Genomic DNA, 26425 nt, shown 5'->3' with positions numbered 1-26425 from the left:
GTAGAAATACTGTGACTAAAGTTAACTTCCAACTGTGGTTACTTTGAAGTCTGAAGCCATGCAATTTTAGAGAGTTTACGAAGAAACATTATTTACTGAGCAAAACATTTCTCAGCCGTATCTAATGTCACGTATTGTATATGTGTAGTGTGTAGTTTTTTCGTTTACTCGTTATATCACTGCACTAACCTATGAATAATAATCACAACTATAAAAGTTGAACAAGTTAGAAAGCAGCGACATGCATGATGTCATACAAAATATTCCTGCAAGGTAAAAATAGATGTATAATGAGTCTAGAAGTATTTTTAAACGTTGAAAAAAAATCATGCTTGTACAGGATAAATCTTGGAAAAATAAATCAAGCCATTTTGTCCACTCTCTAACACTTGGAGCTTGTGTGCTGAATGCGCTAAGACCGCATCCTGACGATCCCGATAATGGATACTACTTTTACGTTTAGCATAATTCTTATGTCTAAACATATCAACATATTTGGGAATATATCGGACTGGGCCGTCGAAGGGTTTCTCCATGCCGCGACAACATTAAAGCTACCATGCCAGCACGAAACCCGGGGGCACATGCTGGCTGTAAATTTTGACTCAGAAAAAAATCAATCAAATAAATAAATATATAAATAATCCCCGATCATTCACTGCGTGACAAACTCACAGCATACAACGAGGCGCTCTAAAGCCACCACGCCAGCAGACTATCCGAAGGGAAGTCGTACATTCAAGGTTGAAGTCACATTCGTGCTGGATAATGAATGAACTTAAAATACTGCATGGAGGGGTGACCGGGGTATGCCTTTGGCCCTGTTTTAGCCCCCCGCTCACCTCTTCAAACCCCCCCAAAAATTATTGAAAATGTAAATGGTAAAAATATTTCTGGAAAAAAGTCAGTTGGGATAGACTCCAGTTCCCCATGACCCATAAAAGTGATGGGTGGAGGGACATATCTGTACATTATATTTCCAAAGTCCCAATCTAATGCAGGCTCACAATTAATATACGGGGGGTAATTATATTTGGACTAATGCCTCTGCTATTCAGCCTTAATTCACTGCAATAAGCTGACAGGTTTGCCTTTGTCTGTGTTGCCATGGCAATCATTGAGTTTACACCATTATTGACCAGGATTTTATCTTCACGTACCTGAAGGATTCATATCCTCCTTTTATGAGCTGTATATTACTGTGGGACATAAAACAATCGAGGCGGTTGACCCTTTTACTGAGCTACTAAAAACACTATTGATAACTGTGTTAGACTGATGACAACCAAAGCGCTGCGGCCAATTTACAGTGATGTGACTTTCTCAAAATTGATGCATTGAAACATGATGGACAGAAGTAGCAAGGTGTTACCGATTTTTCTTGAATAAGTTTATGTCATGTCCTCAGTGAAAACATATTGGCTTTTGTGTGTTTTCTTGCTTTAGCTTATCTGGTGCTGGTAGTTTACAGCGTTGGAACATTGCAAATAATTTAATCATAACTGCCACCGGCAAATACAAAATGTCTTTAATGGGTCAAATTGTTTTCCTCTTTCAAATAATGAATCTGTCTATGATGGTAGCGCTCACTTTGATGTTGTCACAGCATCTTTCGATCAATCTACAGAATCGACTGATCTGTCCACTGTAATTGATCTACTGTATCTATACACTCCATCTAGCCAGTTGGTAGTTAAAAGCCCTCATCTGCATTCATCAAGTTTTTCTGAAGAAATCTATCAGACAAAATCTGATCCTCACACAACAAATGTAGCCCTTCATGACTTCAAAATGAGACTAATTAACCAGAAAAAAAATGAGAGGAAAATGAACCATGTAAGCCATGTCACCTCAAAGAAATTCATTACAAACTGGATGTACAAAGACGTTTTGAGTCGATGATGAATAGAAATCATCAAATCTGTACATTTATAATTCCAGGGACACAAATGAGATCAGTCAAGTAAAAGTGGTTTGCATGAAAGGACAGAAAGGAGGGGGAAAAGGGCTGCTCCTTAATTAACATCAGCTCCCATTTTGAAAAACATATTTTGAATCACTTTTCACAATGCTTTTGCAATGACATACAAAACCGGTGTGTAATACTTTAATTTTTACTCGGGCCTGAACAATATGGCTGATCCCGATTCTGATATTTCACTGAATAAAATGCTGATGATCTAATAATCGTACGATCATTTTTAGAATAAATACATAAATTAAAGAAAATAACAGAGAAGTAAGGTTGGGCAAGCCCATTTAAAGATTTAAAAATAAAATAATCTTCAAGTGAACTCTAAAGTGGACAGGGAACCAGTGAAGGGAGGAATTGGAGTTAAATGCTCCCTTCACCGGGCTCCAGTTAAGAAGCGAGCCGCAACATTTTAGAACAAGCGTTACATTGGCCAGCTGCCCCCAAAAAAATTAAAAATTAAAAGCTGGATTTAGCAACAGCATCGATTTGCTGGGCCAATTTAAAATCACTGTTCATTTTAAAACCCAAATTTGAAACTGTTGGCCAGGAGGCCGACTTCCCCCTAAATATTAGGCAAGGACCCTCTTAGTACATTTTTAAAACTAATAATATCTTTGCTGATTTTAAAAGAGCCAATATCAGATGATTAATTGGTCAGGCTCAAATTTTTAACCAGGAGGTCAGAAAAAAAACATAAATTCAGCTTCTAAAGGAGAAGTCAACCCCCAAATTTTCTTTACAAGAATATGAAACATGAACTTCTGATTAATATTGCATTTGCAAAACATGAGTTAAGCAGTAAAATCCACCCATTTTTTTAGGCATCTCAGGGGGCGGCCATTTTGTCACTTCCTTCGACTGAAAATGACATCCCAGTTGGCTCAGCTTTGGAAAACAGGTGAGCCGTGATTAGTCGTTATCTGAGCTCTGAGCAACTGGGATGTCATTTTCAGTCAACAGCAAGTAACAAAATGGCCGCCCCCTGAGATTGCAATATTAATTAGAATGCTGTGTTTAGACAAGATTTGTTTTATTTTTGGGGTTGACGTCCCCTTTAAGTGCACAATTCTGCGAAGACAGATATCCGCACTGTGACGAAGCAAACAATTCTGATGGGTGCTCTGTATAAATAAAACGACTCAATCATTTTCATGTAAGAAAATAAGACGATGTGTTACGGCTCTCACGTTCCAAGGGTGGAACCAGCATGTTGCCCAAAGCCAGCTGGGATTCACTCCAGTTCACTCATGGTATATGTGATTTCAAAAAAAAAAAAAAAAAAAAAAGAGTAGATGGATGATGTTATAATGTGTAAAAAGCCATTTGGGACTGTGGCCGACACTAGAGAGCAGACTGAAGCCTTCCTTGCGCTTGTTTAGCATAATTTATTTTATTTCTTTAGCTGCGTATGCTCGCTTCACAGTCGAATTCTCCCATGAGTTAACACTCTTGGTTCGTGTTTGTTTAACCCACACGTTTAATATTAATCAAACCGCATTCAAGTGGGCAATTTATCATTCTGATGAATGCATTTGTAGACACGCGGTTTAAAAATGGTTCCCATCCTAAAATCTCTTCCTTCACCTCCTCTTCTTCGGCACCCTACGCTGTCTGTGCAGTTGCCGGCTCGCTTAAAATACACTCAGTGCATCTCGCTTCCTCCTCATTGGCTACATTCTCCAATCCGTCATTTTGCTTTGTGTGAGCTTATTGCGCTGTCGGCCTAAATTTGCATCATTCCTCGGTGTGCAACGTCAGCTCGGGCCTGCCGATCAAATCCTAACAAGCCGATGGCGGCTCTCATCCTGCATTTAGCCGCCGTACTTCCATGTCGCTGCCTCCGTGTTTCCCACAATTCATTGCTGGTGCGGGAATGGTGCCCGGGCCCGGAGTCTGCTGGTTTGTCTGTTGTTTGCTGCCGGGGATCAGTGAACAGATGGTGTGTTACGTTTCCCCCCGCAGAGGATGAGTACAGCATCAACGAGATGTGGTTTAGTGCGCACGACTTCCTCAGTGGATCTCTGTGCACAGATGAATTGCCACTGTTTTTCTATTCCTGTATATTTTTAGTTTGCATATTTTTACACAAGATACATTCCACCCCAATGGAAACAATTTAGTTTGTTCAATGGGGTAATTAATTAATTGAGGGTGGGAGTGATAAAGTGTTTAATTGATTTTTATGAATTGTGCTGATTGTGGTCGCTGGTCTTGTCAGGTTTCTACATTTTAGCCCAGGCTTAAAAAAAAAAAAAAAGTCAGTTTTTATAATGGCTCTTATTTTCAGAGAAAGGCTTCTTGCTTCATGTTCTTGTAAATATCAGTTGTGTCCTCGTTGTTTATATTTTATTTATACTTCATGTTACGGCAGAGCATTTATTATTTTATTATGTTTTGGTGTCCTCACTTGACTAAGTCTGTGAGAACTTGTATTTGGTGATGACAGCGTCGTGGATTTCCCATATTGAGGCAAACAGCAGAAGGTTCAATTAATTCAGGCCAAACAAGATTGCGAGTTAAGGGGCTGCTGCAGAAATCATAAACAGAAAATAAACACAGAGAGAGTGAGGTGGCATGTGAGCCTTTGTAAACCGCCACAGTTTTAAATATTTCAGCACAATGTACTTGTGTACCTACGGAAAGTAAATAGAGTGAGGTTTCCAAAACTGACAAGCGTATCAAGTCTGTTTCCCTCTGGCACTTTTGAAATGTGCTTTCAGCTGCCGCAGCGACTGTCTCAAAAAAAAAAAAAAACAGAAAAAAAAAACACTTTTACAAGTTGACATTTCTCAACAGCAATTTTAAAACTTTTTTTTAATTGTTTACTCTACGCAGTGAGATTTTAATTAATTTATTGAGGATATTTTAGATTAAACTGAGGAAAAAACATTTTCACAGGCACATTTTTCAGGAATGGCATGCATTTTTAACATTGCCTTTCATTTTTAAACGTCAATAATAGCTGTTGCTATACAAAGCCCACCCCAACAGATTCAGAGCGGTTACAGTATGACCGCACTTGTTTAAATATTAATAAACAGGATGAATCCATTTGACTAGAAATGCCCACCAGTATTTCCAAAGCAGATACAGGAAGTGCAGCAAAGACTAGACCACAAAAACGCACTCTCTTCTTAATGCCATCTTACATGAATAGTAACATGTGAGTGGATATAAAAAGTCTACACCCCCCTCCTAAAAATGCCCCCCAAAATTGCAAGATTGTTCATTCCAGAACATTTTTCTCAGTCACAACGGTGCAACATTTTTTTTTTCTTTCTCAATTTTTACAGCACAACCTGAAAGTTGAACTGCACATTTTTTTCTTTTTTTTTTTTTGGAAGTCATTGCATTGGACTAAGAAATTAAGATTAAAGCGCAATTGCTCTTGCTAATGACAACAAAAACCACAGGATTAGTCATGGGAGATTGAGTCAGTTCCTTTGCGCCACACTCCTAATTGAGCTGTTATCTTGACCCAGTCCCAAGTGCCATTCAACATAAATGCCATGTCATGACCATGAGCAACTCCCCTAAGCTCTTGGTGGATTCTCTTTAGAACGTAATGAGTCCCCAAAAACTGGTAGCTATCATTGCCGATTGCGAAAATATTGCAGTGTTAGTCTTTGACTGCCCACTGCTGGGGATTGCTTGTCCATGGAAGCATGATTTTGTTTTCCAACAAGTGTAAAACAGAATCCATTGTTCATATCTGCAGTTTTGCTATTTTCAGATGCCCTGTAGAAATAAATGCGCTGGTGGTACCTGTGAAGTTTCTTCTATAATTTTGCCTTCAAGCTATTTTCATCCTCAGGATCTTTTGATTAAAGCCTTCTCGCCTACAATCAAATAAATAATTATAAAAAGTAAAAGAAAGGGTCAACTTCTTCAACCTCTGCCTTGCTTTTGTCTCATGCATAATTAAAGGGATGGGCTCTCAATTAGAATGGTCTACAACATAAGTGCACACATGACTACGTGCTAGTAAATTAGCAAGACACTAGTGAGCAGCTGTGGTGAGAATTAGGCAGCTGCTGTTTTTAAGAACAAAATGTTACAAGCTCAGCGGAATGATTGAAAGCCCTGCTGTCAGGTGATATGGCAACACCAGTGCCTCTCTAAACAGAATGAACGCTCACGTGGATTTGATACAGGAGAGGGTTATACGCCGATTAAAAATCAAATACATCAAGTGGACTTTCCAGTATATACAATGCAAGTGGCTTGACATGGATTATTGGTCACACAGATCTCTTGCCTTTGAATAATGAAACTAGTGCGCATAATTATAATATAGAATTAAAAAGATCAAAAATCATGAAACAAAAGATTGACAAACAAAGTGACGAGACAACGAGGCACACAAGTGGCTGGAGGGGGCTGATTGTATGTCTCAAGGAACGGGGCTGACGAGAGCAGGTGGAAAGGAAACGACATGGGCAAGGAAAACAGAAAAAAACTGGACTTGACATGAAGCTAAACTAAATCGAATCCAAACAATTTGCAGATTGCGGCACAATGTTGTTTTTCGACACTATTAGCTGAGCCACTCTGGGCGTACCCCACGTCTCGCCCAAAGTCAGCTGAGAGAAGCTCCAGGACATGAAATCATACGAAGAAATGAATCGATTCGTATTTTTCAACAGTCCTCTTGAAAGCTGGACAAATTCGATTATTCGATTAACGAGACAAAGTCGGCCCAGCTGTGATAATGACCAGTGTTCAGTGCATGTACCACAAAGTAAACTCTTTTGAATGGGCTCAATGAAATGTCACCCCCTCGTGCAATAAGAATTTGCTTGAACAGATCATTTAATATTTATCGTTAAATTGTCTGAGAAAAAGCAGTTTGTCACAGCTCAGGTGGTGCAAAATATATGTATTATTCCACCCTATCGGGCCCATTAGCGCTGACATTGGCAATGCTATTCATATTGCAAGCCAACGGGTGCTTCCAAGATGGCGCTTCAGGGAGAAAAGAACAGCTGAAGGATGTGGTTTAAAAATACCAGATTGCTTTCCTCCAGGGCAGGAATGACTCATTACCCGGGCAGCAAAGCAGGAAGTGCTGTCAGATGGGTCATCCTGCAATATAGCCACAGTCCAATTGCGCCATTGTGCATTACGCTTGTTTTGAAGCTGAAACAAAAACAGAAAGAATTCAGACAACAACAACAAAAAAAAGGTTGCTACACACCTTTTTTCCCCCATTTGGGTAGTAAATAATAGATTGGGCAAGACCCCTGGAATGTGAAGTTGGTATCTTACCAAGACATTTTGGACAGCTCTATGCTTTCAACTTTATGGGAGCAGCCTGATTCAGCACGACTGCGCCCACTGCACAAAGCAGGGCCCATTAAGGCATGCTTGGATGAGTTGGGTAAGCAAGACTGGCTGGTACAGATTTTACGTCAACACGAAAGAACTAAAAAGCGTTAACCTGGCCCTCTTGCCAAACATCCACTCATAAATGGAACAAAATAATCCCAGGGACACACTTCAAAAAGGCCGGATGTTGTTTTCATTTCCTGTCGATGTATCAGACGGCTTTCCCAATACATTTGTCCATATACTGAAAGATTAAAGTCGCTATTTTTCCCGGAGTGATTACTATATGTTGCCGGGGTGTCCTCAGAGGAGCAATAAAAGTAGATAACCTGGCCAATACTTTGCTCAGATGCCGCGGCAGCAAGGTGACTCGCCACTATTGGATCCTTACTCTTGGCTTATCTGATGCCTTCCATGCCGTAAATCGTGAAATGGGAAGCTAAAACGTCACCTCCTATCTCGTTGGATGCAACCCAAGTTGGTGGTTTTGAGAGATGAGAGGGCCAGCGGAAGGGCTATGGGGGAACTCAGCCTTGGATCATCCCTCACCTGGGAATTAAGGCACTCGAACAATGACTTCTGGCATCAACTGAGCTTTGGGCCTGCGTGCGACCTTTGCAGTAACAAAGGTGTCTGATTTGTGGAGGCCTTTGATGTAAAGAGTTGGCCTTATCAGGCCAACAGAGAGAAAGACGCCGAGATAGCGTAGAGGCTTATGGGGGGGATATCTAACTGATTCCTTAGCTAGGTGGAGACGTTCCAAAGCTCTCTGTGCCTTTGTCCCCACTTTCCCCCCTTCACTTTATTCCTCTTATAAGAGATGCTCTGCTGAAAAAAAAAATATTTTCCCGCAGCACAGGGTGCGGCAGCATTGAGGCGACTGGTAAATAATGCACATGTGTTTTTTTTTTTCCCCTACTTTCATTCTCGCAGAGGAGGGAACACTCATTGTTAGGCAATATGCGAAGTGGGCTTATTAAACCAACAAGGCCACAGCTGTTTTATTCCCATCTTGCAAGGTGAGAGAACGAATGAATGTCTAAAAACATCCACCGCAGCAGCAGCATTATTTTTCCTTTCTTAACCGTTAGAGCCCACAAAAGTGAAATTAACAAACCGAAGTGGTCCATAGAGCTCTCGAATTGATGGCGAGATGTTCTCATAGGGTGACGGAACTCCTGTCAATGGACTACTGTTGAGTTCATGAATTGATCTTTCATCCATCCCGTATTGATCCATCAAGGTGTGAGCCATTAATCAATGCACCATCCATTCGCCCATCTGTCCAACAAGGTGATGAGGAATATAAATCTAATCAATTGACCCATACGTTCATATATATTCTGACCATTTACTTTCACATTAATATGAAAAAATAAAAAGATTGTGGGGTTTATTTTTGTTCAGTGCGCAAAAAGAGGAGCTTTTCTCCTGGCTGCATCACCGACACAAAGTAACTGATCACAACGCCCTGAGCATCTGACAGTTCCTGCCCGAGAATAACATGGTCGTGCTGGAGCAACCGTCCAACTTACCTGGCCTGGGTCTGCATGATTTTCTTTTCTTACTCTTTCCCAAGATCAAGGGAGTTGTTTTAACGGTGTCGACAATATATAAATAAGATAATCAGAGATGCTCGCAAAAATGCTTCCAAGAGTGAATGAAGGCATGGCAGAAAAGGCTGAGAAAACGTGTTAGACACCTGAGAAAAAAAAATAGATGAATTTAAAATATATTTTATGAATCACAAGTCGCGGAGCTTTTCTGACACATCTTGGATAATCAAGCCGTCCATTCAATCACACATCTGGTGTGTTCCATCCAAACGTTTGGCGGCTCTTTGTCTTTGATACTTGTTATGCCATCAAAGACAAATCAAAATCTTAACAAGTTTAATAGCAAAAAAGATAAATACCCGAATGATGGACACGCAGCCACGGAGTCTCGTCAATCACGCAGATTCGAAAGATAGTTTAACACTTCCAAAATGGTTCCAGAAGGTTCTCTCAACATCGTCAAAGACAATACCCATCCAAACGAGCCCTCTAATCTCGTTGCACACTTGAGTACAATGACAATAAAGGGATTTCTTCTTCTTCTTCTTCTTCTGTCTTATCAACGCACAGACAAGGGAGACACACCCTAAACAATGTCTGCATGTGTAGCAAGTTTTGTCTTAACTGGTTTTTAGCTGCTCTAAAGTAGGTGCGACAAGGTGCAGGAGAGCTTTTCAAGGTTTGCCAACCCAAGTTTCTTTGTGGCTGACATTAAAGCACGAAGGTCTGTGATGGTGAAAATGATGCATGCGGATGTGGCGAGATGCTACAATATACTCACCAAAATGCAAATCCATCCGCTTTGAGGAGCACAAACACTGGCCATATATAGCTTGGATTACACAACACATTTGCAGGTGATGGACTTTTTAGAAAGGCTACAGCATTGTAAAATGCAGCAGAGGCCAAACACGGCTAATAATGCCTCTCCTATTGGAGCGTGGCGCAGACTCTTGTTATCAACATGAATACATTGATTTCAAGGAGATGAAAGGGAGAGAGAGATTTGACTTTCTTTTTTTCAGGTCAACATGCCTCCAGGGTTTAACACGCCTCCAGAATAGATTAAAGTATTGGCTACAATTAGCCAATTTTTGCTCAGTGTTCTGCATGTTTTTTTTTTTGTTTGTTTTCAAGAAAGTAGCTAAACAATAGTATCAATCATTGAGTGGATTTTTTGTTTTGTGGACATTGTGTGTTTGTTGCGGTTCTGTGTGATTGAGGACCCAAAAGCAGGGAAGCAAAACAAAAAAAAAAAGGAACGTAAACTAGACACCTGGCACAAAAAATACTGGTAGCACTTTTTAATGAGTACACACTAATAAGCATTTTTGTAAATACCGTATTATAAAGTGTTACCCATTATTATTTTGCCTGGTACCACCTGATACTTTCTGTTTCTGATCGCCAATGACAGTCTACAGTATGGAGTTGCACACTGAATGATTTTGCAGTTTTTAATGTGATGTGAATCTCAGCATTACCTCTGTTCTGTTGATACCATTTATCTAAATGACAAATTAAAATTTTTGAATTACGTCATATTAATAAGGTATTTACAAACTATATGCAAATGATTATTCATGTCAGAAACATGCTTTGTAAATCATCACTACTGTATTTACAAATGCTTAGCTAATGCTTATTAGTGTGTATTTATTGTCAAGTGTTACCCATATACCAAATCAACTCAGTCGAAATAGTAAGATTCAAAGTTAAAACATTTAACAGACAAGGACAGAAAGAAAGCAGGAAACGTAAATACAAGTGTAACCCACCTGAAAAGGGGTTAACTAGTAATCTTTATTCAATTCCAATCATTCGTTCACATTTTACTTTGTACTCACTAGAATTTATTTGAAATCAGGAAGTTTTATTTTTGTAAAAAAAAAAAAAAACGGAAATAGTCCTCTGCATTACTCATTGTACCTTAACACCGCTAGCACGATCGAGCATGAACTTTCTCCGGTGTGAATGGAACACGAGGAAAAATGCAAACTGACAAGATAACGAGAAACACCTGGACAAGACACGCGTGTCTGAGGGAGCTGATTGGTAATCGCAAGAGACTAAGTTGATGAACACAGGTCCGCAATAACGCAATGAGACAGATATGGACAAAAAGGGACACAAGGAAAATATGACAAAACTCAAATCCACTCAAAATCAACACAAACGGAGATTGTGGCAAAATTCCAATTTTTGAGAACAATCCAGGCTGTCAATGAGATTCTAAACAGGCTTCGAGCGCATCTCGCACTCATGTCTGCCGTCACATCTTTTTGCAACTTAATGCACTCACAAAATATTCAAATGGCCCAATCTCAAAGAAAAAAATAACCTCGGCATTCAATGGAGTGTTGCTGCTGTTGACGCACGCATGGGCACATTTCAGTCTCTCTACTCATGACATTTTTTTTAACAATTTAACATTCAGCATTGGCGAGAAAACTGCTTCTGCTTTCTGTGCGTGATTGCTTTCATGCGTGTCCCATGATATAGCTCATCCATGTTTGCGATGTTGGGTCTGTCTGAAGTGACTGCGTGAGACTCATTATTCCGCGTAGTCAGTGGGTGAGTCCAGCAGAGTGGAATATTGCCCAACTGAAGTAGATATTGAGGTTGAATATATTATGACAGTAAAAAGTGACATTTGTGGTTTGTCTTGTTAAGTGTCATCTCCGTCTCCTTTCTGCACTGGTTACATTTACTTAGAAAGGCAAAAACCCAAACGACAATTGGACTTTGGCAAAAAGATGCAAAAACTCTGAGTGGGCCATGTTTTACTGCAGTTAACTTCCAATACTATTGCTTTTTTATTTATTTATTTTTTTTTTTTTACCTTTTAAAGAGGGGGTTTGCATGCAGTGTTCAAACTGCTCGCAAGATATGACTGTAGCATCACTTTATCAATATGATAAAAATATTTGAAAAGTGAAAACTCACTCATTTAGTGTGTTACGTTTAACACTGGTTTATGCCGGGAACACAACTCAACCTTTGAGGTTTGTCTTGGTGACAAATCATAAATGGGTAGACAACCCCAAAAAATTCTTATCATGTTCTCTGCAGCCCCATTATCGAAACATGGCATTCTGGGTAATATTGTGTTTGTGGAATATGAGTTACGCAGTGAAATTCACTCGTTTTTGTCCATCTCTTGGAGCGGCCATTTTGTCACTTGCTGTTGACCAAAAATGGCATCACAGTTGCTCAGGGATCAGATAACAATCAATCATGGCTCAGCTTCAAAAAAAAAAGGTGAGCCATGATTGGTCGTTATTTTTAGCCCTGGCACCGGTGATGTCATTTTCAATCGACAGAAAATGACAAAATGGCCGCCATCTGAGATGGCTAAAAACTGGGCGATTTTGCCGCTTAACTCGTATTCCACACACGCAATAATAATCAGAATGCCATGTTTCCACTAGTGGGCTTGTATAAAACATTTTCTTATAAGGAACTTTTTGGGGCCGACATCCCCTTCAAGGTTTGTCATCAAGAAAAATCTTAAAACGTTGACATTGTGTTCCCTTTATAAGTCAATACTAAACTTAACACACTTAACGAGTGAGTTTTCACATAGAACATAATTATTGTGAAGACATTTTTGTGGTTGACTTCGCCTTTGAGCATAAATTAAGTCTCACCTCTCAGTTCACGTTTCTGGGGTAATGTAAACATAGATTTATTTACAAGGCAGCATTTCCAGTGCCTTGATTGTCAATGTTTGCTATATTATGTCACTTTCATTTTTTTATTTTTATGAACATATCCATTGACGCAGCATCATACTCAGGAGGTGACCTGATCTGATCGGGACTGTAAAGAAGTGAAAAAGAGAGAAATAAATGTCCATAAGATACCTCATAAAAGTCTCGGGCTGTAAAATAAGGTTTTGGCAACTGCAACTGAGAAACAAAAGGTCACCAAATGAAGTGTTTAAATTTCATAAAGGTTATCTTTTGGAGCAAAACAAACAACGGCGAGATCGTTTATCAGAATAAAAGGAAGAGAATGCCAACTAAAATGCTTAATAGTCTTCTTCTGTGAAAATAAGACTAACGGTTTGTCAAACAACTCACATCGCCTCAGTCTGTTGCAAACTTGAAACAAAGAGGGGATTTCTCATACTTTGCCCCAAGGTGAACTGGGTAACAGTCCAATCGGATTCAAACATGAACAGTTCAAGGAGGATGTTTGACTTGGGAGATATTCACTGGCATGGATTTGGATTTTTGTGGTGTTGTGAAGGCAAGGCCCAAGTGTCGGCAAATGTTGTAGGATGTACTCCAAAGATTTGTTCGAGAAAAGACAAAAGCAAAAGTTGTATCGTATGATCTGGAAAAAAAAAAGGTTAAAAGATCAAAGTGATTATGTAAAGTAACAAAGAGATACAGGCGAAACAAGACACTCATCGCTGAGGATCAAGCAGAAAACATGATGATGAAGGATGCGTGACAAAAAGCAAGGAAAAAAAAAACAATCGGACCGGACTGCAAAAAAAGAAGAAACTAAATGCACGCAAATTGATGAGACAACAAGGAGCACCTGGACGAGACTCGAGCGCTTGGTAGCAGCTGATTGCCCATCTTGACGATTAGACAAGACATGAAGCAAAACAAAATCTAATCACATTTTATTTTATTTTTTACATTTTTATGAAAGGAAAAAATGAAGTTGACTGTATATGTAAGAAAAACATTTGAGTGATAACATAGACAACTTGAAAAAAATAAATTTTTTCAAGTTTTGACCAAAGTCATTGTCATTTACGTCTGTGGCTTTTCATTACTTTTGCCCTAGTGAAAACGTTAAAAACACCAAATAACACAAACACAGCCGTTTAAAAACGTGTCCTGGGAAAGGAGCTGACGCCAAGACACTTTGGTCTTGTCACACACCGACTCGTCAAGGTTTTAATTCAGTCTTCAATCGGAGGGTCATGGTTCAAGGCTACGAAAGTGTGGAACGGCCAATGTGGAATAAATATTTTTCCCTGGCAACGGTTATATGTGTTTGCAAATACATTCGGACGGACTTGTAGGCAAATAGTAAAAACTTAATGTCAAAGGGTATTGACATCGCGTGCACTTATCCTGCGGAATTATGAGAAAAATGCCGAATGGAAATCATGTACTGCAGACATTAGTGAGAGTAATAAAACCATAAAAAAAATTATAAAATATGTTTCCTTCCGGCTTTCAAACATATTGGTATAATGTTTTTTTTTTTACGTATCCCAATTCATGACTCTTTGATCTGTGCCGGCGTATTTCCTGAAAGTTATTTCCGTCCCAGGTTGCATTCCGCGCCACACCACCAAATAGACTGCTCACACTTATTTTCCCTTGCCATCTTTTCGGTCCAGAGAGCTTGTTCCTCTTGGACACAACGCGAGCCACTGCCAAACTTTTGGCATTTGTACGAGTGACCCTGCCAAAAACATGTTGTGACATCCACCTTCTTCACCACCCGCTGGAGTCCGGCGATCCCAGTCGAGATTGCGTCTTTCGCCTCCGGCCAAAACACACTGCAATGGAATTCCAAAACGTTTCAACACGGATTCAAGTGTGCCTTCCGGTCAGACCGCCTCTACTTGTGTTATCATCATCACCGTATGAACGCGTCTTGTTTTTTTTTATTTGCGGATGTGTTGGCGTTATCTGAAGCTGTAAGGTGACGTTGACTGGCGCTTTCCATGCTTTTAAAATGTCATTCATCAGGGGTCATGTCGGCTCATTTGAGAACTGTGATTGCTCACACCGGAAATGGATGCTGCGTAAGACGCGCACGTGTTAAGTGACTCAAAGACCAACATCATGCTTGTCTCTATTCCATTTCATTTGGAATGTGAAGTCAGCGTGAAGCACATGCGCGAATGTTTTTGCAAAATTGTATAACCTTGCAGCTTTTTCTGTGTTTATACAGCATTAAAAAAAAACATTCTGCAGAGAAATACCTTGATGTTGCCTAAAAGTGCAATAATACTTGTGTGTGGCTGAAAGTCACAATTATCGTATTTTCTAAACTTGAACTAGCCCTCATGTCCGACTCCTGATTGGTTAAGAATCGTGGCACGGTTATCATGCCTGCATAGCAAGCGTAAATCAGCGTCTTGTACGTCTTGAGGTTATTGTACACACGATACACAGTTTTGTACACACAAAACATGTTTTTGTACGCGGTGTTTGACATTACGCTGACATAATTGTGGCATGAATCTAACACCATAATAATGATGAATCTTTTACTTCCATACTTTTTGGGCTTTGAAATCCAAACAACGTTGCCCGAAGTTGATTAGTAGTTCTGCAAAGGACTGCGACCATGCAATGACATGTACACATTTAAAAAGTGTGTTTCCAAAGCAAAAGTGTTGAGTAGACTGCAATATTATGCTGTTATGGCTAACCAATGAATGTGGAAGTGGCATCTTCACGTTGGGTTGGAGCTCGAGCCTGATAACAAAATTGGCTAACTTGGGAGGTCAGCGAATCACTCACAGCCTTGATGATAATTTGATGGTATTTGGTGAAAAAGGGAGAACTCTTCACTTCCACTTTCCCATTCAATTTTTCACCAGTCAAGGGGGGATTCGATCCGACAGCCCCCTGATTGCGAGCTCATTCTCTCGCTGTCTGGACATGGTCATCCCACTGGCTCTACTTAACTGCATCCATTTTAGCGATGTGACAAGATCTGCCTGCCAGTGTTATCCTGAAGCATTTGCTGTGCTTTCTTCTTTATTGATTTTCATCTTTTCTGTGGAACATTCGCATATGCGTGTGTGTGTGCGCGGCCTCTCTGTTGACATGCACACACACTCACACCCTCGCCTGGTCCTGCCAACCAGCGCTTCCCTCAGTTATTCATGAGCCATCTGCTTGGGCCAGCGCTGTGTCGCATGTGTGTCAAACAGGACCTCATCTGTCCCCTCCCCTCATCTCCAATCCGGCCATCTAATCGTGTCCTCATCTGCATTCCGGGAGTGCCGCTAATGCCCCCGCAACACTACGCCGTGCCCCTCTTCTCCATCATGTCCTAAATAACCACTTTGATCTGACGCGTGTATCTTCATTTCAGATCAGAGCGTCTGCTTCATCGATATCGTAAGGACTTGCGCATTTTTTTGAATGTGTGTACTTGTAGGGTAAGATGAAGATGCATCATTTCCCGTCGAGAGAGAAATGTACCCACGGTGCAAACCGTACAACACATCAAAGTGCATTTTTCACAATGACTGGTTTGAAGCCAAAAGCAACTGGAACTACATTGTGGAAAATGCTTCACATGACTTTACCTCCAATTCTAATAATTGATGATGATCTCTGTGGCATGGGACATAACGTCATAAAAGGCACAACATGTCCTTCATGATCGCAACCCCCTCCATGGGAATATGACCTTACGAACAACCATAACACTTTCCGGAATGGTCAATTTCTTTCCATTATGTGACATTTTTCACAGCTTTCTGGGCAAAGAAGAGTTCAAAGGAAACTTCCTTCAAATATATTTCCAGTTCTTCCACGGCTGCCATGCTTAATTCTCGATCAAATGTCAAAAACGTAGAAATTCAGAGATGGATTTTTATGTCAAGTGTTACATTTCATCTTTGACAAAATCACTCTTGATTCTGCAGAGCTGAAACTCGAGGCTTAATGACTCCTTAAATATGACTGAAGACTTGACCTGTCAGCAACATTTAAGCATAGGGCTGTGCAATTAATCGAAATTCAAGCACAATTACGATTATTACACTCAACGATTGTAAAATTGACAATCATTAAAAAAATAATTATTATATACAGAATATTTAGTACTCATTTTCCAATGTCTAATAGTATAGCGTGCATACTTGAGTTCATAAGTTGAGCATTCTATTGAATTTGTTTTATTAAAATAGATCTAAGGCCATTTATAAGTGGAGAGCAAGTAAACTCCATGCACTGTTTCTTTCTACAAAAAAAACTACTTTAAACATTTGTACCTGTTAATTATTTTAAGATAAAATAAATTTGATTTGTTTGAATATTGTTTTCATTCATACATTTTTTTTGTTTTGTACCCCCAAAAAATATCAGTTTGAATAATCGTGATTTCCATTATTACTAAAATAATTGTGATTAATATTTTTTTCATAATCCAGTAGCCCGATTTATTCATCACAAAAGTTTTTTTCACATGTTAATTGAACATTATCCCCAAAACAAATCCAAGGGTACCGTTTTTTTACGACCAGAAGGCGCACTTAGAAGTCTTTCATTTACTCCAAAATGGATGGGACACCTAATAATGCGACACCCCTCATTTGTGAGTTCCAAAATCTGTAAATGTTGTGTGACATTTCCTGGGAACATTTCCTGCCGACATGTTGCTTCTCACAGACGAAAGATGGATGTGACTGAGGACAGCATGCGCACGGTACACAGCTTTACAAAGACTGGGAGGCAGCGCCGGGCGATTTACGCCACAATTTGTGAATGGATTGTGGATACCTGGGCTAATGTGTCTGATTGATCTTTAAAATTTTACTTCCTTTATAAACGTATGAAAATCAGCGATGTGACTAACGCATCAAATTGGCTAGGGCCGGCCCTGGTCTATATAGTCCCCAAGAATATATCATTATTGTCGAGAAATTATATTGATTTCTTTTAGGGTCAACAGACATAATGATTTGGCAGGAAAGATATCACCCATTTCTGCAATCCTGTGACTGTTTCAATTCCATCCAGCAACCGTAGCATATAGCCAGTTACTAATTTGTGGAGGCATATTGACAGCATGCGGGGTTTGTTTGCAATGAACACCAGAAGGCGGCGAGCCCCTGTTGATACGCCGGCAAGAGAAAACAAATGGGCACAGATAAAGCGGTTAATGTGAAGCAGGAACGGATGACAACAAAGGTGGTGCAGTCCTTGTAACGTTCTTGTCTAATCAAGGTGTAAATACACCACTTGAAATGGCAAAAATGACCCTTACAGCTGGAGGTCAAAGCGTCGTTTCGCCAGTCACTGATAGTCTAATCAAAAATTAGGGCTTACATTGCTTTTATCTGAAATGGTTTCTCAAAGTTATGCAAATGTTGGAAGCAAATTATGCATGCTTGAATGGATTCACACGGAGACGTAACCTTAGAGGAAGGAATCACAACTATATTCAATACAGGCGCTGCCTCTGAGCAACACAATAATGTATGATTCCGGAAAAAGGCCAGGAGGTCCCGGTGGAGAGGAATGCGTTTCATCTCTGACAGATATGTCGCTTCCACTCGGGGGGGTTGGGCTGATGAGACTGTCATGTTAGCCACCCTTACCAAATCCCTGGCGTGTCTAAGTAAAGCCACCATGATGGACAGGCTCTTGAGAGTGTCCTGGGATGACCTTTGCCTTCTTTGGGGATTGGAGGAATGTGCGTGCGTTTTGTTTTGCACTGGGGCAAATTATTGTTTGCGCAAATTTCTAAACGTACCACGAATACATAAGTGGCTCACTGCACGTACATGCTTAGTCCTGTGATCGTCTATTTTCAACTGTCCACATGCACAGGGTTACTTTTAGATGTGTTTTGTCCTCACTTCAGGGTAAGACAAAAATATGTGTCCACATCAGTGCCGTGAAAAGAAATCTCTTGACTTTAATATGCATATATGATAATGTGACAAATTGCGCAATAACCTCCATCCTCAAGCCGTTTCAGACAAAAAGTATTCACAGAAACACTTGAAAAAATAAGGGAAATTCAGGGATGGGGCCACAACAAATGGACACTGTCGGCCACCACACCAAAAGAAAAACATCCAACTATTTTGTCTGTTCAACCAAATTTAATCCAATCACGATTCTGACGCCAGACATGTTGGCTTTGTGATCGATAGTCACCCTATAATGGCGGTGGCCCTGTCTGCAGCGGCTGCTAGGACTAAACCAGTGGAATTTGTGGCATCAGCTGAAGTGATCTACAACCGCTAGCTAGTGTTGTCACTAATGTTGTTCCTAATCAGTTGAGTTTCACCTTTGCCCCCCCAGAAGTGTCAACTCCATCAATGTATCTCCAGCATGTTGCTATCGAAGTCAACTGTTTGATTGTTTTCAACAGATTGAACCACACAGTAAATCTTCATCATCGCAATTGTTGACGTGTATTCTGATGGCTGCTTAACTGTAAGCACTTTATTTTTAGCGCTTTAACTGCCATTAAAGTGTTTTGGGATCATAGTTTGTGGTATATTTGTGTTAGGCTATTAATATAGACAATTTGGAATTACTTTTCGAGGAGCTTCACTTAGTCACATAAATTCACGATTTGTGTTCGGGCGCTCCCCATATCTCCCCCGATAGCGCTAGTCCACTTTATATTAAAGCAGGTTTCTCAGGCTGTCATATTTGAAACCAGAATGCTGAAATCTTATCCTTATCTTCGTGACGTTACCCACTCTCTTATGCTGCAGGGCTGATGTCAGTGTGAGTTGAAGTGTTTCCATGCGGAGAGTCGCAACAACCCTGCAGGAAATATTGTGCGCAATTTATACAGTACTCCATTTAAATATATCATCCGGCTGCAGACACCTTTTCTATTAGGTAGATTCATGTTACCTCTTTAGATAGTCTACAATATTTACACTCCTCCGTAGTAATTTATACACACCCTGTATGCTTTTAGACCATGCATGTTGTCATGATCTGTCTGTCGTTTTTGGTTCAGGATTTCGTTTCATGTTTTTTCCTTGTGTTAGGTGTGTCCCATCATGCCCATTATGTTCGTCTGCCACAGTCCCAGTGTTAACCAATCAGCTCCTTCCAACTCGTGTCTTGTCCAGGTGCTCCTCGTTGTCTCATTTATTTGTGATTCCCTTGTTTGCGTTTTAGTTTTTTTCAAATTAAATACCCCTTTAAGTTACTCCTGCCTCACTTCCCGGCATTTTGGGTCCTCCTCTTCCTCAAACTACCTCTAATACCTGACACGTTATTTCGTGTATTTCCAAAAGAAGAATTTTGGGACTTGGTAGTGTAGCGGTTGACAATTCTGCCTGTCATGCAGCCGGCAGGGGATCGATTTCCACTCATTGTGTTGCTCATAATCACCCTGCGGTTGACAGGCGACCAGCCCAGAGCCTGATCTGGCTTCCACCCAAGTCATCTGGCATAAGCTTCATCCCCTTGTGGTGACCCCGAACAGGATAAGCGGCATACTGCCTGATGATGAATAGCCCATCGTGACCGCACAGTTTAAGCATCTTTGTTTTGATGGAGAAATTGTTCTATCAATCAAATGGAGTATCGCTGAAGTCTAGTCATAGCCAGCAAATCTGTCCTCAACTGCCAGGGTCCAATTGTAAATAGCGTTAAGGGTGCGGAGCGATATACTCTAAGCAGAAGGGCCTACAATGTCAGTCAAGAGGAAACAAAAAGTGGCTCGTCTGCTTCCCACTGAGTGATGATTGCTGTTGTACAAAGCTGTAGCTCTCCGAAGACATGCCACTAGCGGGGTCTTGAAACAGGGAGCCAGTGCTTAGAAGCATGTTTTGACACAGCAGATAGGATGAGATTAAGTGTTGAAAACAAAACTGGCAGAAGACGATAAGAAAAACATTTTATTTACACAACCTTGGTGTATTTTTAGACTGAGCAGCAGCAGCAGTAAAAACAAAGATATCAGTTCGGAAAAAAAAAAATTCTAATCGGTACCCTTCGTGCCTTCATATACATTGACAACAAAGGTAAATAAGCGAGGAGTTAGTTGAGGACAAAACCTTTTAATATGTGTATACACACCAGGCTGTTTTAAACACAGCCCAGTTCCGATTTGATTTATTTATTGTTAAATCCCATCTTTGTATATAGTGGCTCAAATTAAAAAAACAAAAGTGATGAAACAGATGTAACCAGAATGCGTCCATGAAGTGACACGCATATTGCTCAAAATACAGTCATGTCACATAGTGTGTCGATGGAAGTAAATGCCGCCCGCCTTGTGCACAAAATTAAGAGGGGTTCAGCCCCCATCAAAGTCCTTGAAACAGCAACCAAAGATGTGAGAGAGGGAAACGCTGCAAGAGTAAAAGGAAAGAAGCCTTGGGGATGAATGGAGAGCAAAAAAAAAAGGGTGGTAGTTCAACTTGCGCCACATGGCAATGTTTTTTTTTTATCACCAAAACTGTTTCATTGATTAAAGAATGTGAATTCATTTTGAGATTTGAAAACATTTGCACCCATAAAATCCCACTTATACATTTTTTGAGACTTTTGAAAGACATTTTTGCCCAAGTCCTTAAATTTACATTCATGGATTCAATAACTTTTTTTTAATGATCCGCAGGAACTCTGAACTCACCAATGAATTCAAAAGTAAAACCTTATGATATCGTCCTACATGCTGGCACACATGTCTTTTATCTGTCACTTGATCAATATCACTCTTATAGCTGACCATTTAAAATTTATGTTAGTTTCATTCCATCTCCAATTGTGACACAGAAGTGACCAGGTTATGTTAAGTAATGAATAGACGTCGGCACTGTACATACTTGCTATGCTAAGGGTTGAATATTTTTGGACCCACATGCATTTTCATCTGAAGAAACAGGAATAACATAAATTATCGACATATGCATACTGGATAAGTGACTGTGCTGGCATAATTGTGATAGAGTTGACGACATAGAGGGCCCGATGCTGTCATTCAAACAGATGCTAACAAAGACAGGACATAATACGCCGAGAGCAGAGGAAAGCTGACTTTGACATGTGACGCGTGGGTGGAAATAGCCTGGTAATGAATAGACAGCATTGAGGGGTTGCAGAAAAAAGGAGACGGGAGAGGAGCTACACGGAGCGTGCTGTGCGGTGAAATATTGCTATTGTTAGGCACTGCTGGGAGAAAAAGTGCTGCGATGCAGAAAGAATGTAAAGTCTTGACAGCTTTCCGGTGGCAGGGCGATTGGAGGGAAATTGCAGCAGAGGCCCTCCACCGGGCCACAGTGGGGCTCGCTTTAACACGTTCACAAATGAGCTGCACCCGCTATACATTGCAGGGAAATGACGAGAGATGGACGGAAGGCTGAGTAAGGCTCATGCATTTTGTTTTTCTTCAGGTCTCAGCACCTGTCATTGCAGCAAGCCTGGGATTCAAACGCATGCATGGGAGCGTATAATCGAACATCTCAGCTCCTTGGACAGGAGCTAGAGGGGATTTGAGAGATTTGGATGTTGTTTCTGCAGTTCCTTGCTGATACTAAGACATGCTTCTGCCACACATGCAACGTGTGAGCACTGTGAGATACACATCCGTTTTACGCCAGTCGTTCGAAAGGCAGTCACACACCAAGTGATTATTCACGTAATAATCCAGTCGGTTTCACTTTCAAACCATAAGCTTCTATGCCATAAGCTCATCTGAATAACGCTGGCACGAAAGCATAATTAATGCTTGAAAATGCAAAATATGCCTCATTTTGAACAGAGATGCCTTGAGGGCAAACAAAGCTATAAGGGCATAAACTGCATCTCCTGGCCGTGAAGGGTTGAAGCGAGGGGCGTGATGGCCATCGGGAAATTCAGGAAAATATGATGATGGCCAGTCTATTTCCGGGCCGGTTGAACCATGTAACGGCCGACGATTCGCTTTCGGAGTGTCACGTACACTGTATATACCCTCCTCCTCCGGCGTTCGCACTGTTTTAACATATTGATTGACAAAGTCATTCAAACATATTCTTAAAACTTGGGCTAAATGCAAAAAAAAAAAAAAGATGACTACCATATACAGTATGTTCAAAAAACTTGGTCAAACAACTACTTGAACAACTGAGCAGTACGTTCGGATGATTTTGCAGCATGTTCGAATGACAAAGCCCAGTTAAAAACGTTTAGTCCACATTTGCAGTTCAGCACTTCCGTTGAAAATGAGCTGAAGATGGCGAGCGTTCTTTTCACCTCGACTCCAAGCATTCAATACCTTCCTATCTCCCTCGGAAAAACATTATATATGGCTACCAAATTAGAGTAGACGTTGTTCACATAATGAGTTCTAAATTCATCTACTTCGACGGGTCATTTCTGCTGGTTTGGTCCTTGGATAGGCAGCTGAGAGAGAATTACTCCCTTGCTGCAAATATTTTGCCAATTACTACTATACACTTTACAGAATAAAATGGGGAATAAAACATCATTATGAAGGTAAAAAGGCGGTTTATGTCTGCATCGTGAATCAAATAGTCTTTAAAATGTTGTGAATAGACAATGAAACGGTTGCAAGTTGCTGTCAAGCTATTTTCTAATGCGTTTGCTGTTTTTTCTTGTCTTTTCAGGGGGGCGGTTCCTGGTTCTGATCATGTGGCTGAACTTTGCACAGCAAAGTGACAGCTGCCCCGCTAAGTGTGTGTGCTACAGTGAACCCCGGCCCACTGTGGCATGCCAACAACAAGGACTTTTTTCCATCCCCACTGAGATTCCTGTGCGGAGCCAGCGAATCTTCCTCCAGAGCAACAAGCTGACGGTTGTGAGATCCACAAGCTTCAGCTCTTGCCAAAATCTCACCGTCCTGTGGCTCTACTCGAACAACATTAGCCACATAGAGGCCGGAGCCTTCTACGGCTTGGAGAAACTGGAGGAACTGGACATTGGCGACAATGGCAACCTTCGCACAATCAGCCCGACGGCCTTCCGAGGCTTAACGAAGCTGCACACACTCCACCTGCACAGGTGCGGCCTATCAGAGCTGCCTGTGGGGGTTTTCCGAGGAATGTTCTCCCTACAGTACCTTTACTTGCAGGATAATAACATTTTAACCTTGCATGACGACACTTTTCTGGACCTGGCCAACCTGACTTATCTCTACCTGCACAATAACAAGATCAAGATAGTGACTGACAACATGTTCCGTGGTTTAATCAATCTCGATCGTCTGCTGCTACACCAGAACCGTGTCATTTTTGTCCAACCGAGGGCTTTTAGTGATTTGGCTAAGCTGAAATCCCTGTTTTTGTTTTTCAACAACCTCACCGTCTTGACGGGGGAAACCATGGATCCGCTTAGCACCCTCCAGTACTTGCGTTTGAATGGTAACCAGTGGATCTGTGACTGTCGGGCCAGGACCCTGTGGGAGTGGTTCAAACGTTTCAAGGGTTCCAGCTCTGAGTTGGAGTGCGACATTCCAGAATTGCTGGCAGGAAAGGACTTGATACGGCTAAAGAGTGAAGACTTGGAGGGTTGTGTGGAAACGCCTCAAATCCAGACCAATCTCTTCACCTCCAAGGCCCAGTCTGGGAAGTTCCCCTCCACCGAAAATCCTCAAGGGGACACAATTCCTCGGTGTTGTCTCGGCGATAACGATAAGTCCTCTATCCTGTCTGGCAAGAGTCGCCAAATTACTAACAACCCCTTGAAGGAAAAGGAGAACATGTCCAAGACGAAATTTAAGGATCCAGAAAGAACGAAAAATGACACCCAGAACAAGCAGAACGACGGACCTCTTGGAACCTTATCCAACACCCTGGACAAGTCTTTGGAAAATATGAACCCTAACCTTATAGACAGTCTAGAATCATCTACAGCCTCAAACAAAAAGAAAAAGAAGTGCTCCAAAAAGCCCAGATCAGACACCCACTGCATTAAAGGTCGGGGTGCTACGTTGCAAGTGCTGCGCTTTCTCCTCATTCCCACCATCTGGATCTCTCTAGCCATGTCTTAGGACTCCTGATATAATTCTAAAAGCAGGAATGAAGATTGTGGATGCTCATGACAATGATTAGAGATGATGCACGGTCATCGACAGCAGGCAGTGACTGAAACGGGAGTTGCTACGTTCACCGTGCGACGGTGAAAAGAAACGAGGATGAAGATAGAGTACGTTAAACAAAATGGATGCCTTTACAGAACACTACAGATATGATGTAAATAATGAATCGGTGCCCAAAATTGTTTGTTCTATATGTACTGAACTGTATGTGTCTAAGCTACATTTTGGAGATTTGCTCCCCTGTTTCCTCCCTTAAAAGCTTCTACTGCTTAGAGAACAACAAGAGACAGAGTTTAAAAATTTAAAAAAATCAAAAAAAGGAAAAGCAATCCCACACAGTAAGCACATGACGAATGTTGGGTCCATTTAATGAAAACTAAGGAATCCCTGCCCCTCATTATTTATTGAAAGTGATGCATCTGTTGGGTAATGTTCTCTTTGTTATGTTAAAAATTGTTGTTTTATCTTTTTATCCATTTTTTATTTTATTTTCACAAGAGAAAGGATATATGGGTAGCATTTGCCAAAAGAATGCTGTCAATTTGTTTATTGCAATGGAACCATAGATATGCATTTTATTTTACTTGTGTACAAGTATGAATATATTATGAATAAAAGTTCTTATTTCATAGATAATTTTGAGAGTGTGTTCTTTTTTGAGGACTTTTCCATTCCACCATTTTACCATTTCCTTAAATGCTGCCTTGTGCTGCAATACCGCCGTACCTCAATTAGGATGAATATTATTTATCATTGCCTTTCCCTTACTAACTGGCTCATACTCTCATCGGGTAAGTACAAGGCGTTCTGACACTATATGGGGCAATACAGAATAGTTTAATCCACCGGGCGCGGGCCACTTCCGACCAGGCCGCGGCGGACCGCACAGATGAAAGAAACAAAAATTTTCGTACTTCTGTTTTATTTATTGAGGCAAAAAAAAATCTTGTTTTGAAAAATGACAGGCTCTCCATTACAGCCATCTATGATGGACTCGTGACTCGTGGTGCAACGGATCATCTTTGACCCGTGAGCCGTATGGATCAAGCACCACGGTTTGGGTCAGTAACTCCATGTAAGTCGCATATATGGGAGAATTTTGGTAACGAGAGGTGAAATGAGTCCTCAAATTAATGATAAAGGATTTTTTTTTCTGTTTCTTGTCCTATCACCTTCATTTCAGACAGACGTGTTAAAGAAGCTGCAAACATACTCAACAAACACGCAGCCTCCGCAATGGCTAACTTAAAAATAAAGCTTAACAACTAATACATCGAGTCACTGATGCCAATGGAATCATCTTAATAGTCTTTTACTTTGAAGTTGGTCCTCGTGGTGGCGTAGCGGCTACCATGACTTCCATTTTCAACTTTTCTCCTTGAGTACAATGACAATAAAGGGATTTCTAATTTCTAATTCTAATTTAATTGATATTACATAGCCACCAACATCAACACATGCCATCCAGAATTCATATTGAGTTGCTAATTTAGGACGCTATCAAATCGATAGTTAATAAACGCCGTCATTGTATGACACGACACAAGTCGCTGGTCGTTAGTGGGTACTACTAGCCTGCAGCTAGCTGTTAGCATTAGCAACAAGTGCCAGCTCCCCCTGCACCCCTACCACCGGTTGCCAGTCCGCCAAACTTATGGACTTGTATGAACCAATCCACGGCAGAAAAAAAGTTGGGGACCACTGCCAGGATGGCCGAGTGGCTGCCAGGATGGCCGAGTGGTCTAAGGCGCCGCGTTCAGGACCCAGTCTCCCCAGGAGACCTGGGTTCGAATCTTGAATTTCCCCATTGTGGGACTAATAA

At 40.9% G+C, this 26425-nt stretch overlaps 1 protein-coding gene across 1 annotated transcript in view; it reads left to right on the top strand.

Moving 5' to 3' along the window:
- The window catches only part of rtn4r (reticulon 4 receptor), a 51767-nt gene extending 26528 nt beyond the window's left edge, over window positions 1-25239 (top strand). Inside the window, exon 2 of the mRNA XM_088293194.1 lies at window positions 23174-25239. Coding sequence (XP_088149320.1) covers window positions 23174-24555 — 1382 coding nt within the window. The 3' untranslated portion in view covers window positions 24556-25239. The remainder of the gene's footprint in view (window positions 1-23173) is intronic.
- The last annotated feature ends 1186 nt before the right edge of the window (window positions 25240-26425 follow it).

Source organism: Idiotropiscis lumnitzeri, chromosome 1 (genome assembly GCF_059441095.1).
Source record: "Idiotropiscis lumnitzeri isolate Australia: NSW breed Sydney's pygmy pipehorse chromosome 1, RoL_Ilum_1.0, whole genome shotgun sequence".
Classification (NCBI taxonomy): Eukaryota; Metazoa; Chordata; class Actinopteri; order Syngnathiformes; family Syngnathidae; genus Idiotropiscis; species Idiotropiscis lumnitzeri.
This window is presented reverse-complemented; position numbering and strand designations above follow the sequence as displayed.